The sequence below is a fragment of the Ambystoma mexicanum genome, chromosome 6p (genome assembly GCF_040938575.1).
Source record: "Ambystoma mexicanum isolate Mex_15411 chromosome 6p, UKY_AmexF1_1, whole genome shotgun sequence".
Taxonomy (NCBI): Eukaryota; Metazoa; Chordata; class Amphibia; order Caudata; family Ambystomatidae; genus Ambystoma; species Ambystoma mexicanum.
In genome coordinates, this window is record NC_090935.1 from 1,454,174,524 (window position 1) to 1,454,201,990 (window position 27,467).

The window sequence follows — 27,467 nt, forward strand, 5'->3', positions numbered from 1 at the left end:
TGAGCTTATACTGAATGCTATCCTCAGGCAATTAAGTTTGGTTGATTCTCAATGTGCACCGCATTTCAGTTTATCAATTAATACACCCAGATACCTATATTGCCTTACAGTTTCAACAGGTTCAGAATTGATTTTCCATATACAGTTTGGTGGTACATATTTCTTATTTGCGAATACCATTACTTTAGTTTTCCCAATATCAATACGTAAACCCATTTTCATCTGCATATGTTCCTAGTGCATCAAGCATATGTTGTAGACCCTTTGGGGTATAGTCAGTTAACAGCAGATCATCGGCATTTGCCAGCCAACCTATCCTCAGTGCACCTATTTTTATTGGGCAGGCTTCAGGGATTGTGAGTTCACCTGCAAGATCGGCAAGGTATACGTTAAAGAGGGTAGAGGCTAATATAATAGTAATATACTGGCCTGTTTAACCCCCCTCGTTGTGGGGAATGTCAGGGACACTTTGAAAGTACCTAGGAGAGTTGCACATCAAGCCTGCTTATAACGAATAAGCAGATTGAATCTTTTCTTGCAGCCCACTCAGTAACATGGCACAAACAACAAAAGCACATTGCATTTACCACCAGCACTTGCGTGTTATGTTATGTTAAAGGTTCTTATACCGTGCACTGTCGCCACAGTGTGGTCCCTTGGCGCTCTGATGGATCTTCAAAGCAAGACGGTAAAGGAGGTGAGTTAGTCGGACTAAACGTGAAAAAAGAGCAAGAGAGCTGTGATGTGCTGTTGGCGGCTTCAGTTCAGTTTACACCGTTTTCTGGGAATAGGTGTGTTTTTCAGTTGGTAGCCACCATTTGTGTTGTGCAAGGCTATGAGTGGCTTGTTTCGTTGTTGGTGTAGTGAAGTGTGTGCGGTTTGTTGTGCTGGAGAGTTATTGTATGTGTTTAGTTCAGCATTTGAGAGGGGTATGCAGAAGGATGAGTTTTTTTAGTAGGGTTGGTTAATGGTGGTACCCTATCCTACCCACACTGTTTTGATTGGCTGTGGCCCGTGTCCCTTCCCCTGTAGTGTATTCTGGTGTGCAACACTTACCACTCCCATGTTGTGTGCAGAAGAGTGGGTCCTCAATGGGCTATTCGGTGGCAGTACCCTTTCCACCCCCCTGCGCTATGACCAGGTGCTGCCCATATCCCTCCCCCCTAAGCACACTATGGTGTACAGCGACCACTACCCCCACAGGCTCCTTCAGGGGGTGGGGGGGAGTCGCTCCCTCTGCCCCATGGTCCATCAGTTCCGATATCGGGATGCATCACTCTCCCCATTTCTCATCTAAGGCTCTCTGTCATTGGACCAATTAAGTCGGTATCGTACAAACATGTTGACTCTAAAAGTCTGACCTGTACAATACTGCGCTTTTAACCCATACTAAAATTCCGACTGAAGTCACAGTCCGAATTTTGGTACGGGGCAAATGTGGGATTTATACCCAAAATAAAAAAAAGAATCCCATTATACTGAAAAGGGGAGCAGGGGAGGGGTTTGCAGTGGATAGCGGGGGACGATAAAGTTAAACACCCAAAAAAATGGCCCTGCAGCACCAGTTCCAAGCCACGTTAGTGGAAGGGAACTTACACCACAGGGACAGAGATGAGTCGGCAGCACACACAGAAGTGTGCCACCGCAAGGTAAGTATGAAGGAGAAGGGGAGGTGGGTTAGGGGTGCAGGGCCAAGTGGTCTATGTGATCACTGCGCCACGCCATAATCAAAGTAAGCATTTTCAAAGTCGACACTGTGGGCGGTGCAGCGATCACATTGATCCATTAAGTCCAACCCATTTCTCTCCCCGGTTTCCCCGTTTGACCCTCTGTGGGGAAGGCTACACCTAAGTCACCCTCCCTTTCGGATGCGTCTCTTCTTCTCTGCACTCCCCTCCGGTGTGGATTACTCCCCAGACCTTCTCATGAGAGAAACGCCTAATTTGGGACTCAACAGCAGGTGCTTTGACACCCAGATTTGAGACACATCAGTAAATGATAAAAAGCCTAAATTTGAGGTACCAGGATAAATGGAGAAACGCCTACATTTGGGACACAACAGCAAATGCATGGCAAGCCCACTTGCTCAGCTGTCTTGCTCATAGAGCGCTGCAATAACTGTCAGTATGGACCCACAGAGTGCTCCAATGAAAACGTTGCTGCCTCCAAAAGTGCTGTGTCTTTACTTACTATCAGGTGCTCATTCATTCAACCTTGCAGGCACAGACCCTCATAAGAAGTCCAACCGCAGGGAAGGGTTTGAAGAGTTATATAAACCCAGGAACTCAGTCCAGCTATGTGGGAAGTTGGTGCAGGAACTGGCAGCAGACGTTTGAAGTGGTTGCAGTGCAAGGAAGGAGCTTGGAGGAAGGGTTTGGGGAGAAGAGGGAGAGAAGTTAAGAGGAGGTGGTAGAGGAACAAGTGGTAGAGGAACACCAGAAGGAGGTGGAAAGTAACAGGTCATAGAAGGCAAAATGTTCCAGGAGGTGGAAGGAAGAAACTATATCAGGAGGGTTCCATGTAATAATGTCGCCACAAAAATCTCGCCATGCAAAAATATCGCCGAAAAATTGCCGTTTTTTGTGGCAACATTATTGCATGGAACATGCGGGGGACACCCCCGCAACCCCCCAATTTTTTTTTTGCCCCTGTCCCCATATATATGGTCACCCATATAATATCGCCACGACCTTTTCCCGGCGATATTATTTACGGCAACCATATATATAGGGATAATATTACCTGATACCATCAGGAGGTGGTCGGAGGTAAACGCCAGGATGAAGTGGTTAAGGAACATAAAAACGACAGGAGAGAGAACCTAACCAGACTAGAAAGGTTCAAGAGTTCAAGCTTGGCCCTAGGGAGACCCCAATCCCAAAAGGTCATGCCCACAGTAGAAGAAGGAGCAAGCCTGTGACAGGGTAGAGAAAGCACAGGACTAATGAGGTGGTGAAGAAGGTAGGAGTCACGGCCCAAGAGCAGGGAGGTGATAGAAGACCTCTTAAAAGCCACTCATGTGAAAACTCCAGAGAGGCGAATCTGATTGCATCAATAGCCAGGCTAAAGATAGGAGGAGACCCCAAAGGGACCTGAGGAGAAAAGAGAGACTCTGGAAAGAAAAGAGAAGAAGTGTGTAGGAGGCCCTGAAACCCAAGACTGAGAAACCAGGGGAGAGAAGATCTTGAAGAGACACCGAAAAGAAGTGTGAGGAAAATCCTTAAGCCCAAGCGAAGACTGCAGAGCAATCTACTTTAGGTTAGGAGAGGGGAACCATAGGGTACGGGAACCCTTGTATATCCAGATGTATGCTGCCCTATGTACGGTAAGAGGTTATAGTGCAAAAATAAAGGAACTTAGTTAACCTTCTATTTCTACCTTGGCCTGGTTATTGATCCCTGTCATCCCAGCGACATGGCTTTTTCATTGTCTGTTATCACAAAATAATTTTATTGGGTGTTATACTTACCTTTTACAGTAGAAATAAAGTAGACTTGTACTGCCGTATTTAGTCTGTAATGCCACCTGTAATATTTGATGTGATGATTGTTTCATTGTTTTTATTTGTAGGTTTTGTAACACCAACTTTTGCTGAACAATAAACTGAACCGATGGAACCTGCCTGTCCATTCCATCTGCAATCTGGCGAGGGACAGATAAAATAGAAGCATGTCTGTAACTCACTAAAACCAACGCCTGTCTGCCTTTTCTCATCATTTACATGCATCATACTGCCAAAAATGTTATCAACTGTGCAGATCCAGCTGACGCCCGTATTTCTTGATCCATAACTAAAGTGCCAAAATATCTTGCAATTGATGGGTTGTGATAAAAGATTGCAATCTTCTAACAGACTAACAGGTCCGAGTGGACCAGTGCTGTGCTCATTATGCAGGTGGTCCCAAGTGCCACCAATGGAGGCTGCACAATCCCCATAATTGTATAGCTGGTCTCATCTTCAGAGGAGGTACTAGGTTTATACTACAATGGGCCTTGCCATGAGTGACTTTGTTTGATTTCTGGCGTAAAAGAGTTAGTATCACAGACATGGTTCATATAATTCTGTTTGGGTAGAGCTTGACTGAGCTCCAACTCTTACAGTGCTACTATGAACAAAGGAAACTACAGAGATCCTCTTCTAAATCCATGGTAATTCTGCTTTTGAAATTGGCGAAATTGGTGGCCATTCCTTTGCTGGAAAAGGCTGGATGTTTAGGAGCGCTTCAGGAACGCACCTCATACTCGACGATTTGCAGCTGATATTGCAGACTGTGACGAGATGATTAAACAATCCTATTTTACTCAATAGTGCTACAAACTTCACAGTGCTGCTAAGATTAGGCAATTTAGCCTCTTACAAAAAATACAGATCATGGCATAACATTAGAAAGAAACAGGAAACACATTGTAAATGCCCCAGCAAAACTTCTTCTTCCGAGGGATTTCCGAGGGATTTCCTGGGTGGCTGACGTCAGTGTACTGAAGATGTGCACCCCATCATTTACTAAGTCTGTCTATTAAAGCTCCCCTCACTTACCTGACTCGGTCTCATTTCGTTCGACTCCTTCTATTCTGTCCATCATTCCCCTCTTCCTTCAAGTTAATCTCTTTTAGAGCCAACCTCTACTCTCAATTTCCTTAGGCCTTCTTTCATATTCTTTCTTTCAGTATTGGACTCGGGACATTCTGTAAGATATTGCTTAACTGTTTCTGCTTGTCCGCAATCGCACACTCTCCTGATACATGCTTGCCCATCTTGAATAACTGCTAATTCAGTTTGATATAACCCAACCACAGTCTGTTTAGTATGGTTTCATGATTCCTGCATAAGGATTTCTGACCTCCATTCTTTCCTCTGAACTCTTTTTATATGTCGGATAAAGGTCTATCTTAGCAGCTATTTTGCCATATTTCTTGCCATTCCGATATGCCTGCCCTCTTAAACACGTTTTTAAATGGGGGTTTCACTTAGAGGTTTGCTGATGTCCACCTGCTTGTGCTTCATCCCCTGTTTTGCTGCAATGCCCACCATGTTTTACCCCTGAATGACTTGTCACCTACGGCCCCATGAAAAAATATTTACATAAGGAGTACATTACACTAGTGGGATCACATAAAAAAAGATCAGCTCATCTCTGAATGGAGCCTGGGGGTAAGGGTTCCTTCAGTCACTTATCAAACGTATATATGACATTCTGTAAAGTGATACGGAAGAGTACGAAATAGGAAGCAAAATATGAAGACTCCAGCCAATTGGGGACACAGCATTATAAAGGAACAGACCAATTTTGCGTGGATGTGTAAATAACTAACATTTCTGTCAGTTAAAAGAAGGGGTTCATCCCCCTTACCCTAGATAAAGAACCCAGTCCTTAGAGGTGAAAGTTAAATTTAAAAAATATCACCTCATTACGAGTCTGGTCTGAGTAGTAAAAGCAGATGGCAATACTGATACCACTTGTCAAACTGATCGCCCGAATATCATACTAAACCCAAAAATGGGGAAACCGCCTGCATGTGCTTGACTGCCTTACCACCACCAACAAATGTTGGTAATAGGACCGATGATATTAACATTGGTGGTAATTTCACCATTCCCCAATGACGTCCAATGGGACTTCAGCAGGAGGCATAGTTATGCCGTCATAATTAGCTGGAGACACCACTGATGGTACAGGTAATTCTGTGGGGTAGGGTTAGTATTCTAGTACCACCAACTCATAATGAGGCCCATAATGAAATAATGCAGCAACATCACAACAGATAGTTCACCCCCTTCTGTATTTCTCCCCTCACCCTTTGTGAAGCGCTTCACTAGTTGATATACCTCTATGCCTGCTATGCTAGTTATTGTTGTTAGATCATTCGGAATCTTCAAGGCCCAAGAATGACTGTATTCCCTTGTTCCCTTCCCGCCGTGAAGCGCTTTGAAGCACTTGACTTGTGTGTAAGCAGTATACAAATCAGCAATTGCAATTACAATTGTAAACACAAGACTTGCAAAAGATGAATAGAACATCTGGAAAGAGGTTCGCCATCACCAGTTGTGATCACGTTAAAAGTGACAAGTCAAACTATTCAAACCCTGTATATTAGGAGCCTGTAAGAAAGTCTGAAGAAGAAAATACTCTTATGCCAGTATCACAGATGATTTTTTTTCCACATCCCCAGCAAATTGAGAACACAGGTGGACAAGATTACCACATTCTGCAGGTGGGGTAATGACAATAGAGCAAACTCAGACTGCATGCATAAAATCCTGTTTACATGCATTTTTCCACCTGAAAACTCTTGGCTCTGTGTCATCATGCCAGGGAAGTATAAGTAACTCACCCCGAAAAAAAGCAACCATCTGAATCCATGTCCATTTTCCTTCTAGGTCACGCAATGGCTGCCAGATCTTGAACCATGGATTGCAGTGAATAATACTTCCTCTAGCTTATTGGTCCTGAAGATGATGACCTAATTAACTAAAAACATCAAAACCGGTCGGCCCCTTCCTGCCTCAATATCCGTTGAGCAGTTTGGTACCTATTAAACCTGTACCTTTCCAGTTGGCTGGCACAACGAGCATTACACATTGCTCTTTTTTTCTTTTAGGTTCTAAGCAACACCTAGCACCAATAGTGCATGCATTGAACACATTCCCAGGTGGGTGAATAAAAGGATCGAAAACCATACAAATTCCGCTCTGGATTGTTCAGAGTATGACAAAGTGAGACGTATTGAGTCCTCATTCTTGAGCTTTTGAGTGTTTTTAACTAGATGTCTAAATGTATGTTGTAGCATAGGGACCTGTACCCTTTTTGTTTCCTTTAGATGGGCGGTGCACCGCCGCTGACCTAGGGACAGCACCCCGATAGGGACAGGGGTTTCTTCTGCTTAGGGTCAGTGTTAGTGATTCCATAGATTTACTCCTAAATACAAGTACACTTTACTCTTGTGCTCTGCACACGATTCCTGTGTGTTATACATAGGGAAGTACAGGTGATATCCTGGGGCATATCCCTTTATCTCACTGGGGTAGGCTTCCTCTGTGACTGTTTACCCTGCGTCTGGACTACGCTGTCAGAGAAGGTTTTTCCAGACCCCCGGAGTGCCCTGCTGAAAAGAATGACTTACTCACATGGATTCATATTTCCACAGTTTTGCAAGTAATGAGTACTTTAATGCCAGTCGATGGTAATGCACACCCAGCACCCTCCTGGGTGGGGGGCTGACCCCAGCCCTTTACCAAAATGGGTGCAAGTTGATATCTACATATTAAGTATGTATCCAGCATTTCGAGATGCATGGAAGTGCTGGTTGCAAGAGCTTTAAACAAGCAGTGTTGACCTCCATGTGCATGCAGGTCCTTTTCTGTGAATGTTGGGACCTGTGGGCAGAAAATGCTGGGAGTCGGGTCTAACAGGCCTCCGTCAAGTTGTATCGGTGCAGAGATACACACTCGATGCACAGTAGAAATCTAAATCACAGAGAATGTTACCAGTGTAGTCATTTTGTAGCTAATACAATGGGGATGGTGGAATGGGCAATTGCGAAATAGGTCTCCTGGTCTGTTAACGTTACCATACTGTGGAAACATACCGAACACCCAGACATCAACTACACAGCTTGCACAACAGCAACTGCACCACTAATTCCTGTAGTCCTGAAACAGCCAACCCGTTCTTGTGCCATTTTCACATTTGAGCCATAATCATGTTTTGCTTGTCAGTTCCATAAAAGACTATTATGCCCCATGCTAGTCCACAGTTTACACCTGGTGTGTCCAGAGACTAAGCAAACTGTTGTGTAATGACATACTCTGGAATATTTACTAAAATGTAGGACAGACCTACTGTCATCTGGTTGCCAGTATCCGATACATTACATTTCTTTTATATTGGCATCACATGCATATTCATATTTGGCAAATAAAACTAATATATGGATAACATTAGGTTTTTCATGCTCCACTCTTAAAGGCACATCCAGGCTAGCTTTTGCTTGGTTATGTGTTTAAACAGATCTTTGGGATTTCCTGTCATCTGTGGTAGGCAGACCTTATCGTTTATGTAAAAGGCTACTAACACCCAACTGATTATGGAGTGTCCACTCTGGAAGTAATGAAGTTTGACAATGCCCTGTAGAGGTGGTCTGATGTAATGAGGTCACTATTTAGTGCAAGGGGGGAGGACCTTTAGAGTAACCCCACCACCCTTCTTCATACCTCATTGTCACTCATGAGGAAAGCTGGAAGAGGGGGGGATCATTTCTTGCATTCTATCACCATCCTCAGTATTCTATGAACAACCACTATTTGATGAGAGCAAACTGGAGATGCGAGACATTAGGCGCTAAGGGGAAAACAATATTCTTTATCAGGCCTTGCCCATTCTTGCTCTGGAGTGAGGCTGTGAATGTATGTGTTTTTTGGATGCATCTATGTGTGACTGTGGGTCTCAGTCATATGTAACCATCGAAATATATTCGAGTGCTTGGTGGCAGTGGGCAAGAAATACCAAACTCACTGTTACAGCACAACTAAAGGGAGTCTACCTTTCTTACTTCTGAAACCATTCACGTTGTGCATCTCTGAGCTCTTGCGGTCCACGATGCTGATCCTGTCATTTTCTTTCGGTCTTAATGAAAAGACAGAGGCAGCGATGAGAGGGCCTGTTATTAAAAGTAAACACAAACAAAACTCAATCAAATATATATATATATATATATATATATAAAAATGTAATGTACAGCTTCTTTCAATTGCGAGTAATACAACTTATCTCGTGAATCCAGCACAATGGGACATTTTACCACTTTTTTACAATTTTTTAAAAGGGGGCAAACCCTTCATGAAGCCCTCTTTTACACTACTCAATGAACCCACATCCTAAAATACAGCAAAATAATTGGCCCTTCACCAAATTCATTGAAATGGATGCAGCCAGATACCTAATACATAGTTTTCACAGAAACAATATGCAATTTACAGATGCCAGCACCAAAGAGATGCAAGTCACTTTTGCTGTGCATCTACCAGCAATAAATGAAGTGAGAGAATATGGTCATTATCATCATCATCACTCTGGGATAACATGCCATGTCCATGCTCAGTCTAAATTGGATTCCGCTGTAGGGGCTATGATGGACTACCCAGGTTTAACAAAGTTCTTTGAAGACAGGAACCACACAAAACCTCACTTACAGGCTGTGAATCATACAGATCTTGGCAATCAAGCATGGTTGTGAATACAACTATCTATTGCCCCTACGTGTGAGGGAAGATGGGGCCAGTAATGGCCCACCAGTTTACGCTTGGGCCTTGGCAAAGGTTCAGGGCTGTTACCGACCCTGTTTACACCCAAACAAGGGGTGATAGCTTTCAGCACCTGAGGGCTCACCTCAGGACTGACAATAGTATCCTTCTGAGAGGAAAGCAGTCTTCACACAACTCAAGTGTGCCTACTTACTTAAAAAACAAACTACAAGATAAGATGCTGCATTGTGAAACTATAAAGGAACATTGAACTTTTACGAATTAAATTAGTGGGAGGTGGGCCAATGCGGACGGAATGTGGCATGGGGAGTGCAGGAGCAGGGGAATGCCAAAGTAACTTTGAGGCAGGTGTCGAGTGAGTGTTGCGGGCGGGGAGGGAGGGCGAAAGTGTAGGGAGGCATCCGGCATCAGAACACTAGTCAATGTGGTAGAACCCCAGGGAGAGGCGCAGATGGATGCAGAGAACATGGATGGTGACTGACAGAGTCTTGATTGGCCAGCTACTCTTGTCCTAAATAAAGTTTAAACTGCATACAAGTCATTTCAAGACAAAAGGTCAAAGAATAAATCAGGAACAGGCACGTTCCACACACTGCTACTAGAAAATTAAGACTCTGTGACAGCGCACGCAAGATGGTACATGGGACATATTGTGAGCTGGGATTCCAAAGCGAGCAGCAGCAGAGGAGTGGTGATAGGACTGGGAACGAGGTGCATGGCGCTCCCATGTCAGTAGGAGAATATGAGACTGTTTTGGCAGATACAGCCAACTTGGAGCTGCAGTGTATCCCACCGGGCTCATCCTCTTGGTACCGGCTCATGTCAGATTGGGACTGCAGCTAGTGTAATGGAGGCCTGCACATGTGTTCTGGCAGCAGGGACATCCTGGTGGCTCTTTTAATGCTGTGTTGCCCTTGGAAAAGCTGGCGCATGGAAGAGGAGGCTCCTTGGGTTGGGCTCCTGCTACTGTCTTAAGCTGTGAAGGGCCATCTGCTGCCAAGAGCTGGAGTGCAGGCATAGGGGTATTACACATCCCCCCCAGGAGCGGAGCAATCTGTGGAAAGCGACTGAAACTGAGTTTTCATTGATCTATGGGATTCTAGAGGAGCCTGGCCCAGGCTGCAGTTGCCATGGGCAGGTGGAGCTGGGGAGCTGCAGCACCAGCAGGCTAATTTTCCATGAGTGCCAAAGTTCAAAGAAAACCTACAGACTTCTGCAAGTAAGCATTTTTGCGAGACACAGTGTTGAACAAACAGTCTAACGAGCCTCATTCTGAAAGCCACGTGCCTCAGAAAATGGTGACCAAAAGGTTGCAAGGCACAGAATGGATAAAGGAAAATCTGGAACATTCTGTGAACTGCCTGAAGAAGAACTTCGGATCAGTCCTTGGATAACTTGGATGACGATCTCACACTGGAAATCAATGAAAATAAAAAGGAGATGGCAGAGATGGGCTTCATGGTTGCCGCCATCGAACAATCATGAGGCAGAGGCAACATTTCTCCAAACTTGCAGATGAGATCACACCCCTTAAGACGGCACATGATCAACTGCAACTGAAATGCAAGGAATTAGAATGAAGACAGACAGGAGGAAAACCAGGGGATCAAATACTTGCGAGAGAGATTTGAAGCAGATGGAGTGGTATGCTGTCCTACATTTCAGAGTGATTTTGAAAGTTTTACAAGATATTGACGAAACCACTGGCTGAGCCTATAGATTTGAGAGGTTATGCCAAGCCCAACAACACATGTCACGGGACATAGCGGGGAAGCTATGCAATCTTGGAACCAAGGAGCACATTTTAGCAACAGTCATCAAATCAATTACCTGGAAATCAGAATTCAGGTTTTTTTAGACCAGGTGCAGGCAAAATGGGCTTGGAGAGAAGTGAAGTCGATATGGATTAAACGGAACACGTGCGGCAACCGCTACAAGTGGATGTACACATTCCAACTACAATTTAAGGTTCAGCAAATAATGCCTACTGTTTATTTCCATGGAAGAGCGAGCCAAGAAGCTGAATATAGACCTTTTGCACCTGAAAGCTCCTACTTCACAGAACAGAAGTTGCACACACGAGAAACAGAACCAACATGGCAGACTAGGAACTTGAAGAGACCCAGGGGCGACTGGGGGTTCCGCATATCCATTGGACTGAGCATTTTGTCTAGCAAAAGGTCTGCAATATTTCTTTCAAGGGAGTTGTGGGTTACTCTACAGGGTTATAGTATTCGCCACTGTTTTTGACGAAAAGTGGCAAGCTAGGGTATAGGTTCTATTATTTTGCATCATGGGCTCTTTATCCTCGGGTGGAAAATTCTCACACATATTGGGGCCTAGAAATGGTTCAGAGGACATTTGACCTGCAAGTGGTTAAAGGGGGACATTGCTCCCAGCAATAATGTTACAAATACAAGAAAGGGCCAGTGGTTGATTGTTATAATAGGGGTGGCTTGGGGAAGCAGCTGGAGGGAGGCTTGCTGGGGGGTGAAGTCCCCGGACAAGGGAGGACTTTAAACAATATACTATTTCAGGAGGTCAGGAAGGTGACAATAGGGTGGAACAGTCTGGTGTTCACCAGTTTTCTTCATTGGCTATGAAAGTAAGAATAAGGTTCTCTGAGTGGTTCTGAAGAATCTGGAGTGGTTATTTCTGTACATTGCACCCATTTGCATATCTTGGGAAAGCTTTTTGCTGTTGGAGGGGCCCGTAGATTTGAGACCCAGGAAACCAAGATTCAAGGAAGTAGTACAGGGCCACTTAAACACCCAGACTGTGAGCGACTGAATTATCTCTGGGATGGGACCCTGTATTGAGAAACCTTGTTTCAACAAGAGAAAGGGCCTCATTATGACTCGGGTATGGGCAATTACCGGGGCATTAAAGCCCCAGTGGACCCAGTAATTGGCCATTCCAGGGCGCCGGAAAAAAATGATCCCCATTCACATTCGAGCCCCATCGGGCTCAATGGGGATTGGGAGGCTGGATGCACCGGCACCATTCGCGAATGGTGTAGGTGCATCCGACATGGTCTGCTCGCCGGTACCGGTCCGCTCGCCAGGTCAGACCTAGCAGGAGAAAAAAAGGCACCTACGAGCAGACCTCGTAGTTTGCCGGTTCAGTAACAACGGTACCGGCAAGCTTATCAGTACCGTTGTTACTGGATCGGCAAACTTATAAAGAGGCCAAATGTTTCATATCCCAGAATGAGATAGGATGTTCTAATCCATCACAAACTTGAGATAGGACTGCTCCTAACCCGGTAAGGGAGGCGTCAGTCTGCAATATAAAGTCTTTGGAGAAGGCGACTACCTTCAGGATTGGGTTTTGGCACAGAGTTTGCTTTAGGGTGTTATAACATACATCATCCTCTTCAGACCAATGAAGTTTTTGGGGTTCAGCTTTCTTACGTTTATCTGTTAGTCTAGCTGTTTTGTCTGAAAAATGTTGGATAAACCTACAGTAATATCTTATTACCCCTAGAAAGGCTCCAAGATTCCTTTTTGTCTTTGGTGTAGGTGTATCTAGGACGGCTCTCACTTTCTCATGTTGGGGCTGTACATTTCTGTTCCCTACAAAAAACCCCAAGGTATTTTACGGCTGATTGTGCTAGCCTGTATTTAGATGGATGCAGATAAGCCAGCCTATCTGAGGACTCTCATAACAGTATGTGGGTGGAAAAGGTGGTCTTCCAGGTTGTACTGTAAATGACAAAATCGTCAATATAAGCTTCACAGAAGTCGGAACAGGGACATAAGATTTTAACCATGAGGCGTTGGAAAGTGGCTGGTGCGTCTTGTAGGCCAAAAGGAAGGACTTTGAATTGAAACAGTCCTAAGAGTGTTGAAAATGCTGTCTTTTCTTTATCTGGCCCATATACTGGAGCCTGCCAATACCCTTTTGTTAAGTCTAGGGTGGCGAGAAAGGTGGCTGCTCTGAGTTTATCAAGAAGATCATCGATGAGTGGAATGGGATAGGCATCAAAGTCAGATATAGCATTAACTTGACGGAGGTCTATACAGAACCTCCAGGAACGGTCAGGTTTATTGACCAACACGATAGGGGAGGACCATGCGCTGGAAGAGGGCTCGGTAATATTAGCTTGCAGCATTTTGTTTACTTCCTCGACCACTATCTGTTTACGGGCTTCTGGGAGTCTGTATGGTTTTAAATGTACCACTTTTCCCTTGGGTGTTCTAATATAACAGTAAGTGCCTCTAATTCTTCCTGGTTTGTCTGAAATTGCATCAGGGAACGAGGCCATTACATCCTTTAGACATTCTTGTTTTTGAGCAGACAACTCAGGAGGAGTTAGTTCAAAGTTGTCGATATCTTCCAAAATCAAACAAGATAGTACTTTGGCGTGGGTGGCTGATGGATTCTCTTTCCATTCCTTTAAGAGATTTATTTGGTATAAATGAACCTTTTGTTTTCTGTCTGGTTGGACTACTTTATAAGTACAGGTCCCTGTTCATTCTACTATTTTATAGGGTCTTTGCCACTTAGAAACAAGCTTGTTTTCTGAGGTGGGTAATAGGACCAATACTTGTTGTCCTATAGAAAAGGATCTCAAGCTTACTTTCTTGTCGTAGTTAGATTTTTGTTGGCTCTGGGCCTTTTCCATATGAGTACTGACTAGATCTCAAACAAGTCTCACATGTTTTCGCATTCGGGTAGCAGTTTGCGAGATGGGAATGGGTGCCTCTTCTCGTTCTTCCCATGTTTCCTGCAGCATGTCCAGGACATCTATGGGCTATCTGCCATAAAGCAGCTCAAAAGGGGAGAATCCTGTAGAGGTCCCAGTCTTTGCAGTCCTTGACTACTAATTTCTGCAGGATTAATTATAGGATCTTATTGAATCATTCAACCAAACCATTGCTTTGGGGATGGTACACAAAAGTTTGTAAGGTGGTAATGTGGAGTAGCTGTTTGACCTCTGTCATGAGCTTGCTCATAAAATGTGAACCCTGGTCAGTCAATATTTCCTTGGGAAAGCCAACCCTGGACAAATACGGTAGGTTGTGTTTAAGGATTTGATGTGTGTTATTATTTCGCTTTAGGAATGCTTCGGGGTGTCTAGTGGCATAATCAACAATCACAAGGACGTAATAGTTGCCTAATCTGGATGTTTCTAGAGGTCCACCAATGCCCATTCAGATTCTTGAAAAGGGACTTCTATGATGTGTAAAGGATTAAAAGGGGCAGGTAATGGGATGTGGGTGCTCATATCTCACATGTCTTGATAATGGTCTTTATATCAGCGTAGATACCTGGCCAGTAAAACTTCCCACTGATGTGTGCTTGTGTTTTGAATCGTCCAAAGTGACTGCCAGGAAGGTGGGATTGTCTGATCTCCGTTACAACCTTTTCGGTGGGTCCTGGGGATCCCCAACTGTGTTTTTATTAGCCCTTCGTCGATGTTTCTCTCCTGTACAACAATCCCTGCTTTGAGAAGTGCTTTAAGAAGAAGAAGAAGGGGCTTCCTTTTCCTATCGCTTCCCCTTCCGGAATAGTCTGTAAGAAGGCTTCCACACAGGCTAGATCGGGATAGATGGCGGGCTCCTCTCCCTTAGTTTCTTTGTGGTTAGTAGGTTTGTCAGCTCCCCCAAAACCCAATGCACCTCTGCCTATTTCGTCACGTTCACTCTCTTTAAACTGCAGAAATAGTGCCTTTTCCAAAGTTCCTTGAGCAATTTGGTCCTCATGATGTACTTCAAATGGGATTTTGCCATGATTCTGTAAGAGAACCTTTACGGCCCATTGGAAGTCTGGGTTGATGCAGCCTGCTAAAACGGTTATACCGAACTTCCATGCTAAGCCAGATTTTGGGCCTAGCCTGATGTAACGCCCTGGAGGGGGTATCAAAACTAAATCGGTAGGAATAATTCCTCTTTTCCATGGGGAATGACAGCTTCCCTACTGCTACAAATATCAAATCCTATCAATTCTTTTGTGGCAACAGAAGAGCTAGAAGCTCGATAATTATGTTTTTAAAATTGTAGGGTTCCCCAATTTTTTTTCAATTTTAGTCACATCCCACCCCTGACACCATATGTAAGGAACTTATGGTGCCAACAGTAAAGACAGACACAAGTGATCACAGTTCAAGGGTATTTATTGAACTTTATAATGGATGAGATAAACGCCTAATCTTAACCGAAATCTAAGATGGCAGCAAACTACAACCATCAAATAACAATAAGGCAGACCTAGTGGCGTCTTGTTAAATGAAAAGGGCATATTAAATAAAAAGCTATTGCCAATCCTTACCACTACGTTTACAAAAAGAGTGTGGGATAATGTCCACCAGAAAAGAAAGAAGTGTTTACAAAATGATAAGTCAGGATGGTATGGCTGGATCTCCCTTCCCCACGTTTCTGGCACGGGACAACGCAGGACGTCTGAGCACAGCACGCTCCTGGGCCTCTCCAGCACAAGGTTCACAATTCAAGTTTGTTTGTTTATTTATTTATTTAAAATGCACGCCAGACCCAAGGGTATCAGGGCGCAGAAGATACAAGAAAACCTTAAGCTTGGGTTACACAGTAGCATACAGAAATACAAATCGGGACGTGCAAGTACAAAATATACAAGTAATGGTGGGTACATACAATGCTGAGGAAAAACAATATACAGCGAGAACATAATTTAAGATAGCAATCTGGGAGCTATTTACAGTGCAGGTGTAGTGGGAGGGAGATACATTAGTGGTCATTATCTTTAAAGTAATTGATAAGATTCAGTCTGAACTTCAGGTAGGTTTTTTCAGTTCTCAGGGTGGGGGGTAGGGTGTTTCAGAGCTGTGATGCTTTAACTGGGAAGCTACTTCCACCGACTTTGGATTGTTTGAATCTTGGTACAGTCAGGCAATTTGAATTGGCTGTTCTAGTTGGCCTGCTAGAGGATTTTCTATTGAATCTCTCAGTGAGGTAGCAGGGCGCAGCATTGTTCAGTCATTTGTGAGTAAACTAAGCAGTTTTCAACCAGATTTTGTCAACAAGTTCAACAATACCAGGACCTTCAAGGGCCAAGTCTCTTTACTACAAGGTCTCTTGCCTTAGAAGACCTGCTGGTTCAACACAACAAACAAACGAAAGTTCCTTCGGTAATCTTGCACCATGGGCGATTGCTCTTCGCCGCTTGGATCTCCCTCTGCCGGGCTCGGATCCTTCTTGCAACTTGGGCCTCCCTCCGCCGGGTTCACTACAGCCTTTCACACAATGCAGCTTGCAATATTCAAGAGCCTTAAATATCCTTTCAAAAAACTTCCCACTGTGGACAACCCTTGACCGGGTTCACACTTGTCAACACAATGTTCACAGGTGTATTACTCTTCACCCCAACACGCAGGCATCCCTCCTCCAGGTTCACATTTGCCAATTTCACAGTTCACTTTGCTTTAGCACGATACAGGATTCACTTGTCTTAGTTTTCCCTTGGCAATGGGTCAGAGACTTTCGAGTGTACAAAGGATTTGGACCACTCCAAAACCTCACGCCGCCCTTATCCTACAGCCTTCTGGAACTTGTAGGTTCAACAAAAAAAGGGGGGCAGTGAGAGTCCATTGAATGAGCACTCCTGTTGCGCCTGACCACTCTGCAGCTGGCCCTTCTCTGGGCCATCTCATAAATTCAAACATACACAAGCTCTTTGTTCTCAAGTTATTGCGTTCATCAAATGTTGCCACTTGCAACCTTGAATCCAATAAAGTTTGCTTTGATATCGGCTTCCTCCGACTCACCGATTGCACAGAGTCAGGTGGCTTGGCTTGCCTCTGGATTCAAGGACGGTACCACGTTAGCCAGCGTGCCTCCCCGCCTGTGTTATCAATGCGGGAGGCCCTGTGCACCATTGACATCTGTCACTCCACACGTCAGCTGTACTTCCCGGTCTTATAATTCCCTTTTTGGAGGCTTTGCTGGTCTGAGTTGAAAAGGGCAAGGACAGTTCCCCCTTCGTTGTCCCTCCAGGTCTTGCAGCCTTTCTCCTCTGTTTGCTGTTTCCTTGTGCGTTCGGCCTTCCTCGTAGTGTGCTCTAGTGGTCCACCTTTTATCCCTGTGGGGAAAGTAAAGGGCTGTCAGGTGTGCATGGTTATTGTCAGTTGCCCGACTCTGCCTAACCTGTGTGTTGGGACATGTCAGGTAAAGGACTCTGGTGTTAATCAGCTGTCTGTTACGGTGTAAGAAAGTGCTTGTGTCGAAAAAAGGGGGGGGTGTAGGGGTAGAGCTTCTAAGTACCCTACAGGGTAGGATGGGGAAAGGTGTTACAAGGAAGGGGGTACCATGTCTCAATTATCTGTGTCCCACTTCCACTCTCAGAAGACCCCTCATCCAGGTGCTCCTCCCCCACTGGTCCACCCCCAGGAACTGGATCCAATAGCGATGGCCATGTCCTGGCCACCAGGATGACAGATCCCTGGGGACCAGTGGGTGAGACACCTTTAGGTCTCTCACACTATGCAATAATTTCCACTGGCAACAACCTAGCAGACAAATCAGCATGAACTGCAGCCCTAGAACATCCTCTAGCTCCTAACAATGTTCTTGTCTGTAGTTCAGTGGAACAGTCACTAATCGTAACTCTTTCCAGTCTGGCTGTGCTGCAGGGGCGGGCACCCAGGCCTGAGAAGGAGCTGTGGGTCAAAGGAACCTAAATTAAGCCTGAATTCGTTATGGCGTTCACTATATGGCTGCCTGCTAGCGTACAGACTTTCTTCCTTATCTTGTCTGATTGGCACACTCTACAGCTCATTCGGAAAATAAGCTTTGATTGCACTGATTAACTGGGACTGCTTACATTATCCCTCTATTTCCAAGGGTGTCATTCCTTTTCTATTGACATTGGAAGACTTTTCTATGGGTGCATAGTACTGTTTGTGGTGTTCCTATGACTTCCTATTTGCAAGGGTCCATACTATTAACATGCTGTATGTTTGTTTTCTTAAGTGCTATGACCTCGCTGCAAAAGAGACTTGCAGCAAATATCTTGCAAAAGTACTTCAAACCAAAACATTGTGATGCCATTGATTACATTAGCCTTGTTTGGGAGTTTATGAACTTGTTTAAAAAATCATTGAGGTATGCAAATACCATTTCAATCTGATTTATGCCTGCAGACTGAGAAGGAATCCTGACCCAACAAAGGCCCTGACTCTCGAAGAATATTGCTCCCAAATCGGTCGTATACGGTAGCTTATACAGTGCCCAAGGGACGTTTCTCAACTCATGTTATTTGTTTGAAATGACGCAAGTGGGTTATGCATCATTTTGTGAGAAATGGGCAATCATATACTTTCTCCAACCCCTACCATAATGAGCGCCCGCGGCCCCAAACTGGAGGATGCCTACATACCATTCTTCCATATAAATATGTCCATAGGGGACTGAATGATTTCATCATTAAATAAATCAGTATAACTTTTAACCCGAAGAAGCTAAAAAAGAGACAATCTTGCAGCTGGAAAAAGAACCAATTGGCGGAGCCTACCACGTGTATGACAAACCAATCATTGATGTATCATACACATCCAAGTGGTTGCAAGCGGCCACTGTTTTATAACCATAACAACTAGCCATAACTTTAACCCTGCATTTTGTAATTGGGTCTTTAGCCCTTCAGTAAGTGTAACCTTCTTGTCCTGATGAAGAACTGAGCACTACGTTATAGATTTGTGGTTGAAACATGTGCATGTCAGACTTATTTGGATGTGCTGATTTAGAGATAAATCCCTAAACTGTAGACATCTCACGAGGACACCCGCACGTCTTTAACATTTTCAAAAGTGAACACAGTCCAATTTCATGGTGTGCTGTATAATAAATAGGTCATTGTCCCGGGAGGATAGCTCAGCGGCAACGTGCTCGCCTTGGAAACAAGACGTCACGAGGCAACACTGGTTCAATCCCCGGGTCCGTGCTTAGAAACCTCTGGGCATTAAGCGCGTTATAAATACGCAACTAAGTCATATTCCTGTAACAGTGCCTCGATGCCCCCGGGCTGTGTGAGTGCTTTAAAAATGCAAATAAATTAAATTGCATACAAGATAACATTACAATCAAGTCTTATAAAACTATTATGCAGTTGCTCTCACTACCTGGAAGGGATACTCTAACTGAGGATGAAACTGTAAAGGATATACTATTTCAGTAGCCTTTCACTCTAAAACAATTTTCCATGCACTGTATCAGAGAAAGATAACTTCAAGACACTCCATCCTTCATTGATTTTGCACCACAGAGCCTTTGGATTGTTCCTTGATAATTGCACAGCTCTCTGGGTTCGCCGTCGAGCTCCCCGCTTTTTTGTTTGAGGTTGTGCAAAGAGTGTGTTGAAGTGTTAATCCAGTTTAGAAAACAAAAATCACAACATTTTGAGTTTTGATACCTTTTTTTAGGACAAACTAAAAAATATTGCTGCAATGGAATAATGCATTAGCTTTCGAAGTCTCAATGCCTTCCAAAGTACGTACATGAACCCCTGCCCCCAAGAACTGTGTGAAAGAATGAACCTCCAAAGAGATACCATCTGAAGTCATAATACATAAACACCAGGACCACAGTACTTCACTCATATGGACACACAGTAAAGGACCTGCCTGCTTTGGTTTTGATGACAAATACAGGAAACAGAAGGAAATGAAAACAGTGACTTAAGGAACAGATAAGTCCCACAATGGTGAGCTTTGAGGCCCAGCCCATCAGTCAACATACCATGGAAACTTTAATATACCCCTCAGTTTCATGTAGGTGGTCGTAATTATACCCCCCTGCCAAGATGTAGAAGACAATTAGCATTTGCCCAGGCCTTGAAAACAGACCGATCACTATGCATAGCGGTGTTAAGTGCTTTTTGTAAAGTATTAAGTGTTAGAACCACTACAGCCAGTCAGTACAGGCCATTCAGAACAAGCAGCCGGTATTTGAAATATGTTCTTTCAGCATTGCGAATGTACTACCTGTGAAATTAATACACTAGAACGCATGCGTCATCTGCCTTTTTAAACCCTGCACTTCGAGGTATTTTTACAATGAACAGAAATATACACATTTTCAAATGTACAATGGGCACTCTTTAGTAGGCACTTCTCACGTGTGTGGGAATGCCCACAAGACTGGACTGCTTTAGTTATGTAAATGCAAATATCCTTTTAACAATGCAATGTGTCTCACTGATCTGTTTGTAAGCTAACAGCTCTGTGGTGTATATTTAAAACAGGTAGCTCAGATGGTCACAGCACTCCATTCCTTGCAAACCAGCCTTGGATGTAAAACTCTCAGAACTGTGTGTCTCTCCATCCACTTTTGCCTGTTACCATCTGATGAAGGTCTTTACGGCTTCAAAAGCTAATGCAGTATTCCATCGCAGCAAAATATGTTCAATTAGTCCAATAAAATGTATCAAAAATCAAAATGCTGTGATTTGTTTGAGACACTATTTTTTAGCCATATTGGCCATCAAACTTTAAGCCAACAAATCAGTTGCTTATCAATGATTCTGTGATGACAACACAGGATTTAACAGAACCACTGACAAACAACAATAATTCAGAGTAAGAAAATAAAGTATAACTTCACCCAGTGACGTCAAGGCTTGCTGAATTTCCTTCATGACATTACTGTAAAGCTCCTTCTGCCACTCGTGTACAAGCTTCCACTCCTCCTCAGAGAAACGGGCAGCGATGTTTTGGAAAGTAAGTGGCACCTAGAAGAACAATTGGTATCAACGTTTTCATTCATATGAAATCGGAAATTCTCTGCAGTAGTATTGGCAAGCGGCAGCCCTTCACAAATCTGAAACGTGCTGCATGCACGGGAACCAACACACAAAGTGAAGAGAGAACACACTTTAAGTCAGCTTTAGATAAACAACTGTTTCACATTTAGAAACGAATTATGGGTTTCTTCGAATGTTTAAACCATTTTAAGGCCAACAAAGAAATGAGATTTGCCAAACGTCACCTATTGGAAAACGTATTATTCTTAGGCACCGTAACAGCAATAGCAATGCGCCGATATTACTCCTATGCACTTTAACAGCAATGCCAATGGGCCAGTTAGTGTTAGCATAGTTCTGTAATTAAATCATATAAACATCGGCTCACATTATGTACTCACATCTCCTTAACAGTACATTACTCACCTTGTCAGAAACTGGCTGAGTCATTTCTTTCCAGATATATGTATATAAATAAAAAAGTACTTGTCACCGGCAACAACTAATTAGAGGACGGAAACCATGTTAGAGACTCGCAGTTCAAGAGCTCATGTAAAGATGGAAGACGTCCTCAATGTTAATCCTAAACATGAAATAGTTTCAAGGCAGCCAGGATGGACTCAATCAGTTCCGAAACTGGGCACTCTGGTGTTTACTTCCGCAAGGAAAGTCCTGGACGAATCGTCGCATGCTCTGTGCCGGTGGGATCTTAGCTCTGACTTTGGGAGCAGATTAAATAAACGTGACCCGTGCCCAATGATGAGAGGCGTTTTCACGAGCATGCGCTTTCATCATGCTAACACTGCGCATGTTTCATAGACTAGTGTCCAAAACAGAAAACGGCTTCTGGAAAGAGGTTTAGTGCACCTTGCATCCTGTTCACCACACAGGAAGTGATTCAAGAGGTTCATGACAGTTTCCACACCATCCTAGCGCCACACTTTGTTACAGTTAAAAAAAAGGTTGATACTTTCCGGGAAGATTTAATCAAGTGGCAAAAGGCACACTCGGTTAAGACAAGATGATCTCCTTTGCAACTGTAATTGAGACATACACTTTAAGAAAACTGCTTAGAAATAACGCTGGCCGGCCTTATACTGCACAAAGCTTTATACTTTATGATTGTTAGATGCTTGTTTCCCCGGAGGCCTAGCACGAGGGGCTGGCTCCGGTCCAGGAGGCCGCGTGGCCTTGAGCGCGGCCTAGGCAGGAGCGCGAAATGAAAGCACACACACGCTGTTTCACACTAGCCCGGAACTGCCTCCCACTCCAGGGGGCGGGGCTTTTATTTAGCTGCCCTACGTCACCGCGCTGCGGGACGTAGGGCGGATATAACATTCCTCCTTTATTTCAAAATAACCTAACAAAACAACATAAACAACATGCTCAACTATAAACTCCTGCCACTGCTGTTGGCTTAGCATACATAGTCATTCAGCCTCGCAGGCGGTCTCGTGGTCTTTCTCAGACTGTATCGCTTCGCTTGGGGGCTGTCCCCGCTCGGTTCGTAAGTCTGCTCACCTTCGCTGCATGTGTCCTCACTGCTGGGCAGTCTCGGTGATTGCCAGCTGCGATCCCCTGCGGATTCCTCCTCGGGGTCTTGCGCCGGCACGTCGCTGCTTTGTTGCTCGTTGTCGTCGTGAGGCCCCTCGCAATCCGTCCAGAGGTGCTGGGGCACGGGCTTGAACCAGGAGGCGTTCCTTGTTACTTCCCGACCTCCCCGTGTGACAGTTATCATGGTCCCACGCCGGTTGCTGACAGTCCATGGCAGTTCCTCGTACCTGGTGTCTAGCTTGGATTTCGTGGGGTTTCGCAACATGATGACTTGGTCGCCCACTCTGTGGTTTGAGGGCCTTGCTCTTCTCTTGTCGCTCATGTGAGCATTGGCACGTGTTCTCCTCGTTTCCACGCGTGCATGGTCGACGTCGTCAGGGGTCCTGCTTGGATGATGGGGAATCGACGAGTTGATGATAGTTCCGAACATAAGGTCAGCAGGTGGTATGCCCGTGGTGCTGTGGGGGGTGACCCGATAGTTCCTTAGGAACCGGAATAGGTCGATCCTCCACGGGCTGGCGTTTGCCTTTGATACTCTGAGTACCTTGTTGATGGTCCTCATGAATCGCTCGACGACCCCATTGGCCTGTGGCCACCTTGGCATGATGTGGTGGTATTTAATGCCCAGTTCCTGTATGTATGACCTGAATTCCTCCCCTGTGAACGGGGGTCCATTGTCACTCTTAATGGTCGTGGGCAGACCGTGGGTGGCAAACATCTTTTCTATCACCGGGATGACCACTTCCGCGGCGGTGGACTCCAGTATCTCGACCTCTGGATAGCGTGAGTGATCATCGATTGCCACCAGTAGATGAAGACCCTCTCTGATTTTGCAAAAGTCAATGCTGATCGCTTCCCATCGTGCCCGGCCACGCTCGGCCGATAGGATTGGTTCTGGGTCTGGTGGCCCACTCGTTATTTGGCAGGGTAGACATGTGTTCACTAGGTCCTCGACACGATCGTCGATGTGAGGGAACCATACCCTGTGTCTGACCCGGGCCTTTGTTCTTGCAAGCCCTTGGTGTCCTTCATGCGCTAGGGCAACTATCCTGTCTTGCAACCTTGGGGGTATGATGATGCGGTCACCCCTTAGCAGGAGCCCTCCCTCAGTGATTGAGAGGTCTTGTCGAACCGTGAACATGCCTGCTAGGAACTCCTTGGCCCCCTCGGTTCTGTTGCGTGTGTGCGACATGAATTCTTTCCAGTTGCCTGACATGATGGCATCTTTTACCAGATCGCAGCAGGGGTCATTCTGGGTTTCTGTTGCAATGTCCTCAATGTTTATCGCTTTGGGCCTCATGGTGTGGACTACTTGACAAATGTGCTCCTCCGTTTCTTCGGCGACTAGCACTTCCTGCTGGGTGGCTGGTCGTGGGTGTCTCGACAGGAAGTCCGCGGGGTTGCCGCTGCCCGGTTGGTAGACAAGTTCGAAATCATATTGCTGGAGGTGTAGCAGCCACTTGGTGATTCTGGCTGGTGGGTGTGCCGATGACCCAATGAAGATTGGTAGTAGGGGCTTGTGGTCGGTGATCGCCGTGAACTTGCGCCCATATAGGTACATGTGGAAGTGTCGACACCCCCATAGAACGGCGATTGCCTCCTTTTCTATATGGGAGTACCTTTGTTCCGTTGCTGTGAGCGCCCTGGATGCATATGCAATCGACCTTTTTGTGCCCTCTTTTGTGACCTGCATCAGGATTGCTCCAAGTCCGACTGGGCTGGCATCCACAAATAGTTCTGTCGGGAGGTCCGTGTCATAGTAGGCCATCTTGGTATCAGTTGACAGGGAGTCTTTTATGCTCTCAAATGCTTCCTGGCATTCGGGCCCCCAGTCCCACTTGGTGCTGGCCTTTGTTAGCTCCCGCAGCGGTTCGGATAGGGTTGCTAGGTTCCGAATGAATCTGCCACAGTAGGTGGCCATTCCCAGGAAACTGCGCACCTCGGTGGGAGTCGTCGGGGGGCTGGCAGCTTGGATATCCGCCACTTTCTGGGGATCAGGTGATATGCCGGTGCGGTCGAACCTGTATCCAAAAAAAGTTATTTCTGGTTTTAGGAATTCGCACTTCTCTCGATGAATTGTGAGTCCGGCGTTTTCCAGCCTGCCCAGTAGTGTCTTGAGTCTCTTGATGTGTTCCTTGGTGTCCGGTGCGTGTATTAGGATGTCATCGCTCACGTTCAATACCCCTGGTATGCCTCTGATGACCTCCTGGATGGTCTGTTGAAAAACCTCAGCGGCCGATGATATGCCGAAACTCAGGCACTTGTACCTCCTCAGACCTAGGTGGGTTGAGAACGTGGTGATATAGCGCGACTCTCTGTGGAGCTTCAGCTGGTGGTACCCCGCCTTTAGGTCTACCTTCGAGAACACACACGATCCAGTGAGGTCAGTGATGATTTCATCAATTGTAGGTGTTATGTGTCGCTCTCTTTTTATGGCTGCATTGGGCAGGCGCATATCAATGCAGACCCGAACTTTTCCTGGCTGTTTGGGCTTCCGGGTGACCACCATCGGGGAAACCCACGGTGTTGGTCCCGTGACTTCCTCAATAATGCCAGCGGCTTCGAGTGACCTTAACTCCTTCTCAACTTGTTCCCTCATGTGGAACGGTGTCCTTCGGTGTCTTACCGCGCGTGGTTGCACTGATTGATCAATATGTAGTTTGATGGTCTTTCCCTTGAGACAGCCTATCCCCTTCTGTAGCTTGGGGTGTTGCCTGAGGAAGTTCTCGACCTCGGACGTGTCGTCAATGTGGCATATGAATTTGACCACGCCCAGGTCTTCAGCCGCATCTCCGCTCAGCAGGCTTTCAATTCCCGCCTTGACAACATAGATCTTCGACCACAACTTCTGTTCGCCATGCTCAAGAGTGGTGCGGAACCTCCCGATGACTGGTAGAGGTTTCCGACTGCCGTAGGCAAACAGCCGAGTGTCTGTGGATTTTAGCTCGGGCCGTGGTGCGAGGGTTTGGAACACGGTGGTTGGCATGACGTTTACTGAGGCCCCCGTGTCAATGGTCATCTGTATGTCCTGGCCTTGTATGTTGACCATGCATTTTCGTCGCCTGGCGGTTCTTTTCGACGGTGCTGGCCCTTGGTTTTAGTGTCGATACAAAGTACACCTTTCGGCCCTTTCCTTCGTTCTCCGTGCCTGCTGTTTGTCGTAGGGCTGAGAGGTCATCTCCTTCTTCTTCCGTCGAGGAGTTGACTACCGCTACCCTCCTCGCGCTGGCTTGTTTCTTTTTTTTCGATGACCCTTTTTCCTGGGATCCTTGCGGAGGCTGTAGTGGCGTGTTCACTGATCTGCACACTTTCGCGTAGTGATCCTTCCTGCCACATGCACCGCACGTGGTGCCTTGCGCCGGGCAGTTTCGCCTTCCGTGCCTTTGACCACCACACCATCCACATTCAGTTGGTCCTGGTGCTCGAGGCTGCCACCTGTTCTGGGTGTAACCGCTGCCACTTTCGCTTCTCGTTGATTGTCTGTCCGAGATTTGAGCAACCATCGCCGTGGAGAGAGACGGCTGGAGTTTTTGTAGGGTCACTTCCATGTTAGCGGCCCTGGAGTGGGCAAGTTCCCTCTGTCGACCCAGTTCCAGGATGCGTTGTAGAGGGATGCCCTTTTCGCTGAGCACGAGATGCCTCAGCTTCTCCGAGTGAATTCCATTTATGATTTGCCTCCTAATCTCCCTTTCAGTGTTCGTAAACTCACACGACATGGCCAGCTTCCTCAGCCTCGTGTGGTAGGCGTCGAGAGTCTCATCGGTGGCCTGGATGGTCGTGCAAAAGATGAAAGTTTCGTAGTCTGGATTTAGTTGCGGGAGAAAATGTGCTGTTAGAGCGTCCTTTGCACTCCGGTATGCGTCTTGGCCGTCATCCACATCCAGGGAGTTGAAGATGCGCAGCACCTCGTCGCCCACACTGAGGAGTAGATGAGCTTTCATCTTTCTGGATGACGTGACGTCCTTACATTCCATGGCCATCTCAAACTTCTGGAGCCATAGCTGCCATCTGGGCCCACTGGACGATGGGTCTGTGAATGGGTCGAATGGTTGGATCAACGTCGACGAACTCCCCTGCGTGCGAGGCGGTGGTGACGCCATAGACAGGTTTGCCGCCATCCTGGACGGTGTTGAGGGTCCAGGGGTAGATGACCCAGTCGCCATGGTGTTGCGCGCGCTTGGTCAACGATTCTCCACCCTCTGGGTTCGTGCGCGCCCTGTGGTGAGGCAGTGTCCCACCGGCACTTGTACTCCGATGGATTGGCGCTTCGTGGCCTGTGTGCCATGCAGGAGACGTCGTGCAGGTGATGACCGGGATGACACGAGAAGAGAAAAAAAAAAAAATTCACCCCCTGAGGATGAGGTGTGGGAGGGGAATGAAAAAAAAAGAATTTTTTTTTTTTTTTTTTTTTGGGGGTGGGGGTGATCGTCGGGGCCCCCACCGGGTGTCCAAAAATTTACACGGAACGTCCGTGTGGCATCCGCGTGCGAAATCGTGGTGGAGCGCGTGGATGCTCGCTCACTTCCTCGTCGCCATTGTTAGATGCTTGTTTCCCCGGAGGCCTAGCACGAGGGGCTGGCTCCGGTCCAGGAGGCCGCGTGGCCTTGAGCGCGGCCTAGGCAGGAGCGCGAAATGAAAGCACACACACGCTGTTTCACAATCGCCCGGAACTGCCTCCCACTCCAGGGGGCGGGGCTTTTATTTAGCTGCCCTACGCCACCGCGCTGCGGGACGTAGGGTGGATATAACATTGATTAAGCTAGCTCAATGAAGGAGGGTCTTTTTTGGGTGGTGAGGGCAGGTAGAGGGTGGGGACAGTCATAGGGAGTGTTGTGAGGCCTCACAGCCTTGCAGGATCATGGGAACAGACATGCCAACATTCTGAAGCCCCTGAGAGGGAGATTTCAGCACCGAAATCGGGAGAATGCATTTTCCC

At 46.0% G+C, this 27,467-nt stretch overlaps 1 protein-coding gene across 5 annotated transcripts in view; it reads right to left on the bottom strand.

Moving 5' to 3' along the window:
* LOC138510518 (zinc finger protein 211-like) overlaps nucleotides 1-21,758 on the bottom strand; it is a 158,808-nt gene extending 137,050 nt beyond the window's left edge. For 3 of the 5 annotated variants that reach the window (XM_069626229.1, XM_069626227.1, XM_069626226.1), the window contains exons 1-3: nucleotides 21,404-21,758; nucleotides 20,839-20,965; nucleotides 8,542-8,658 (exon numbers count right to left, since the gene is read on the bottom strand). In XM_069626229.1, the coding sequence (XP_069482330.1) occupies nucleotides 8,542-8,658; nucleotides 20,839-20,965; nucleotides 21,404-21,427 (268 nt within the window). In that variant the 5' untranslated portion in view covers nucleotides 21,428-21,758. The remainder of the gene's footprint in view (nucleotides 1-8,541; nucleotides 8,659-20,838; nucleotides 20,966-21,403) is intronic. The other 2 variants (XM_069626230.1, XM_069626228.1) reach the window with 1 other exon arrangement.
* Nucleotides 21,759-27,467: the final 5,709 nt, after the last annotated feature.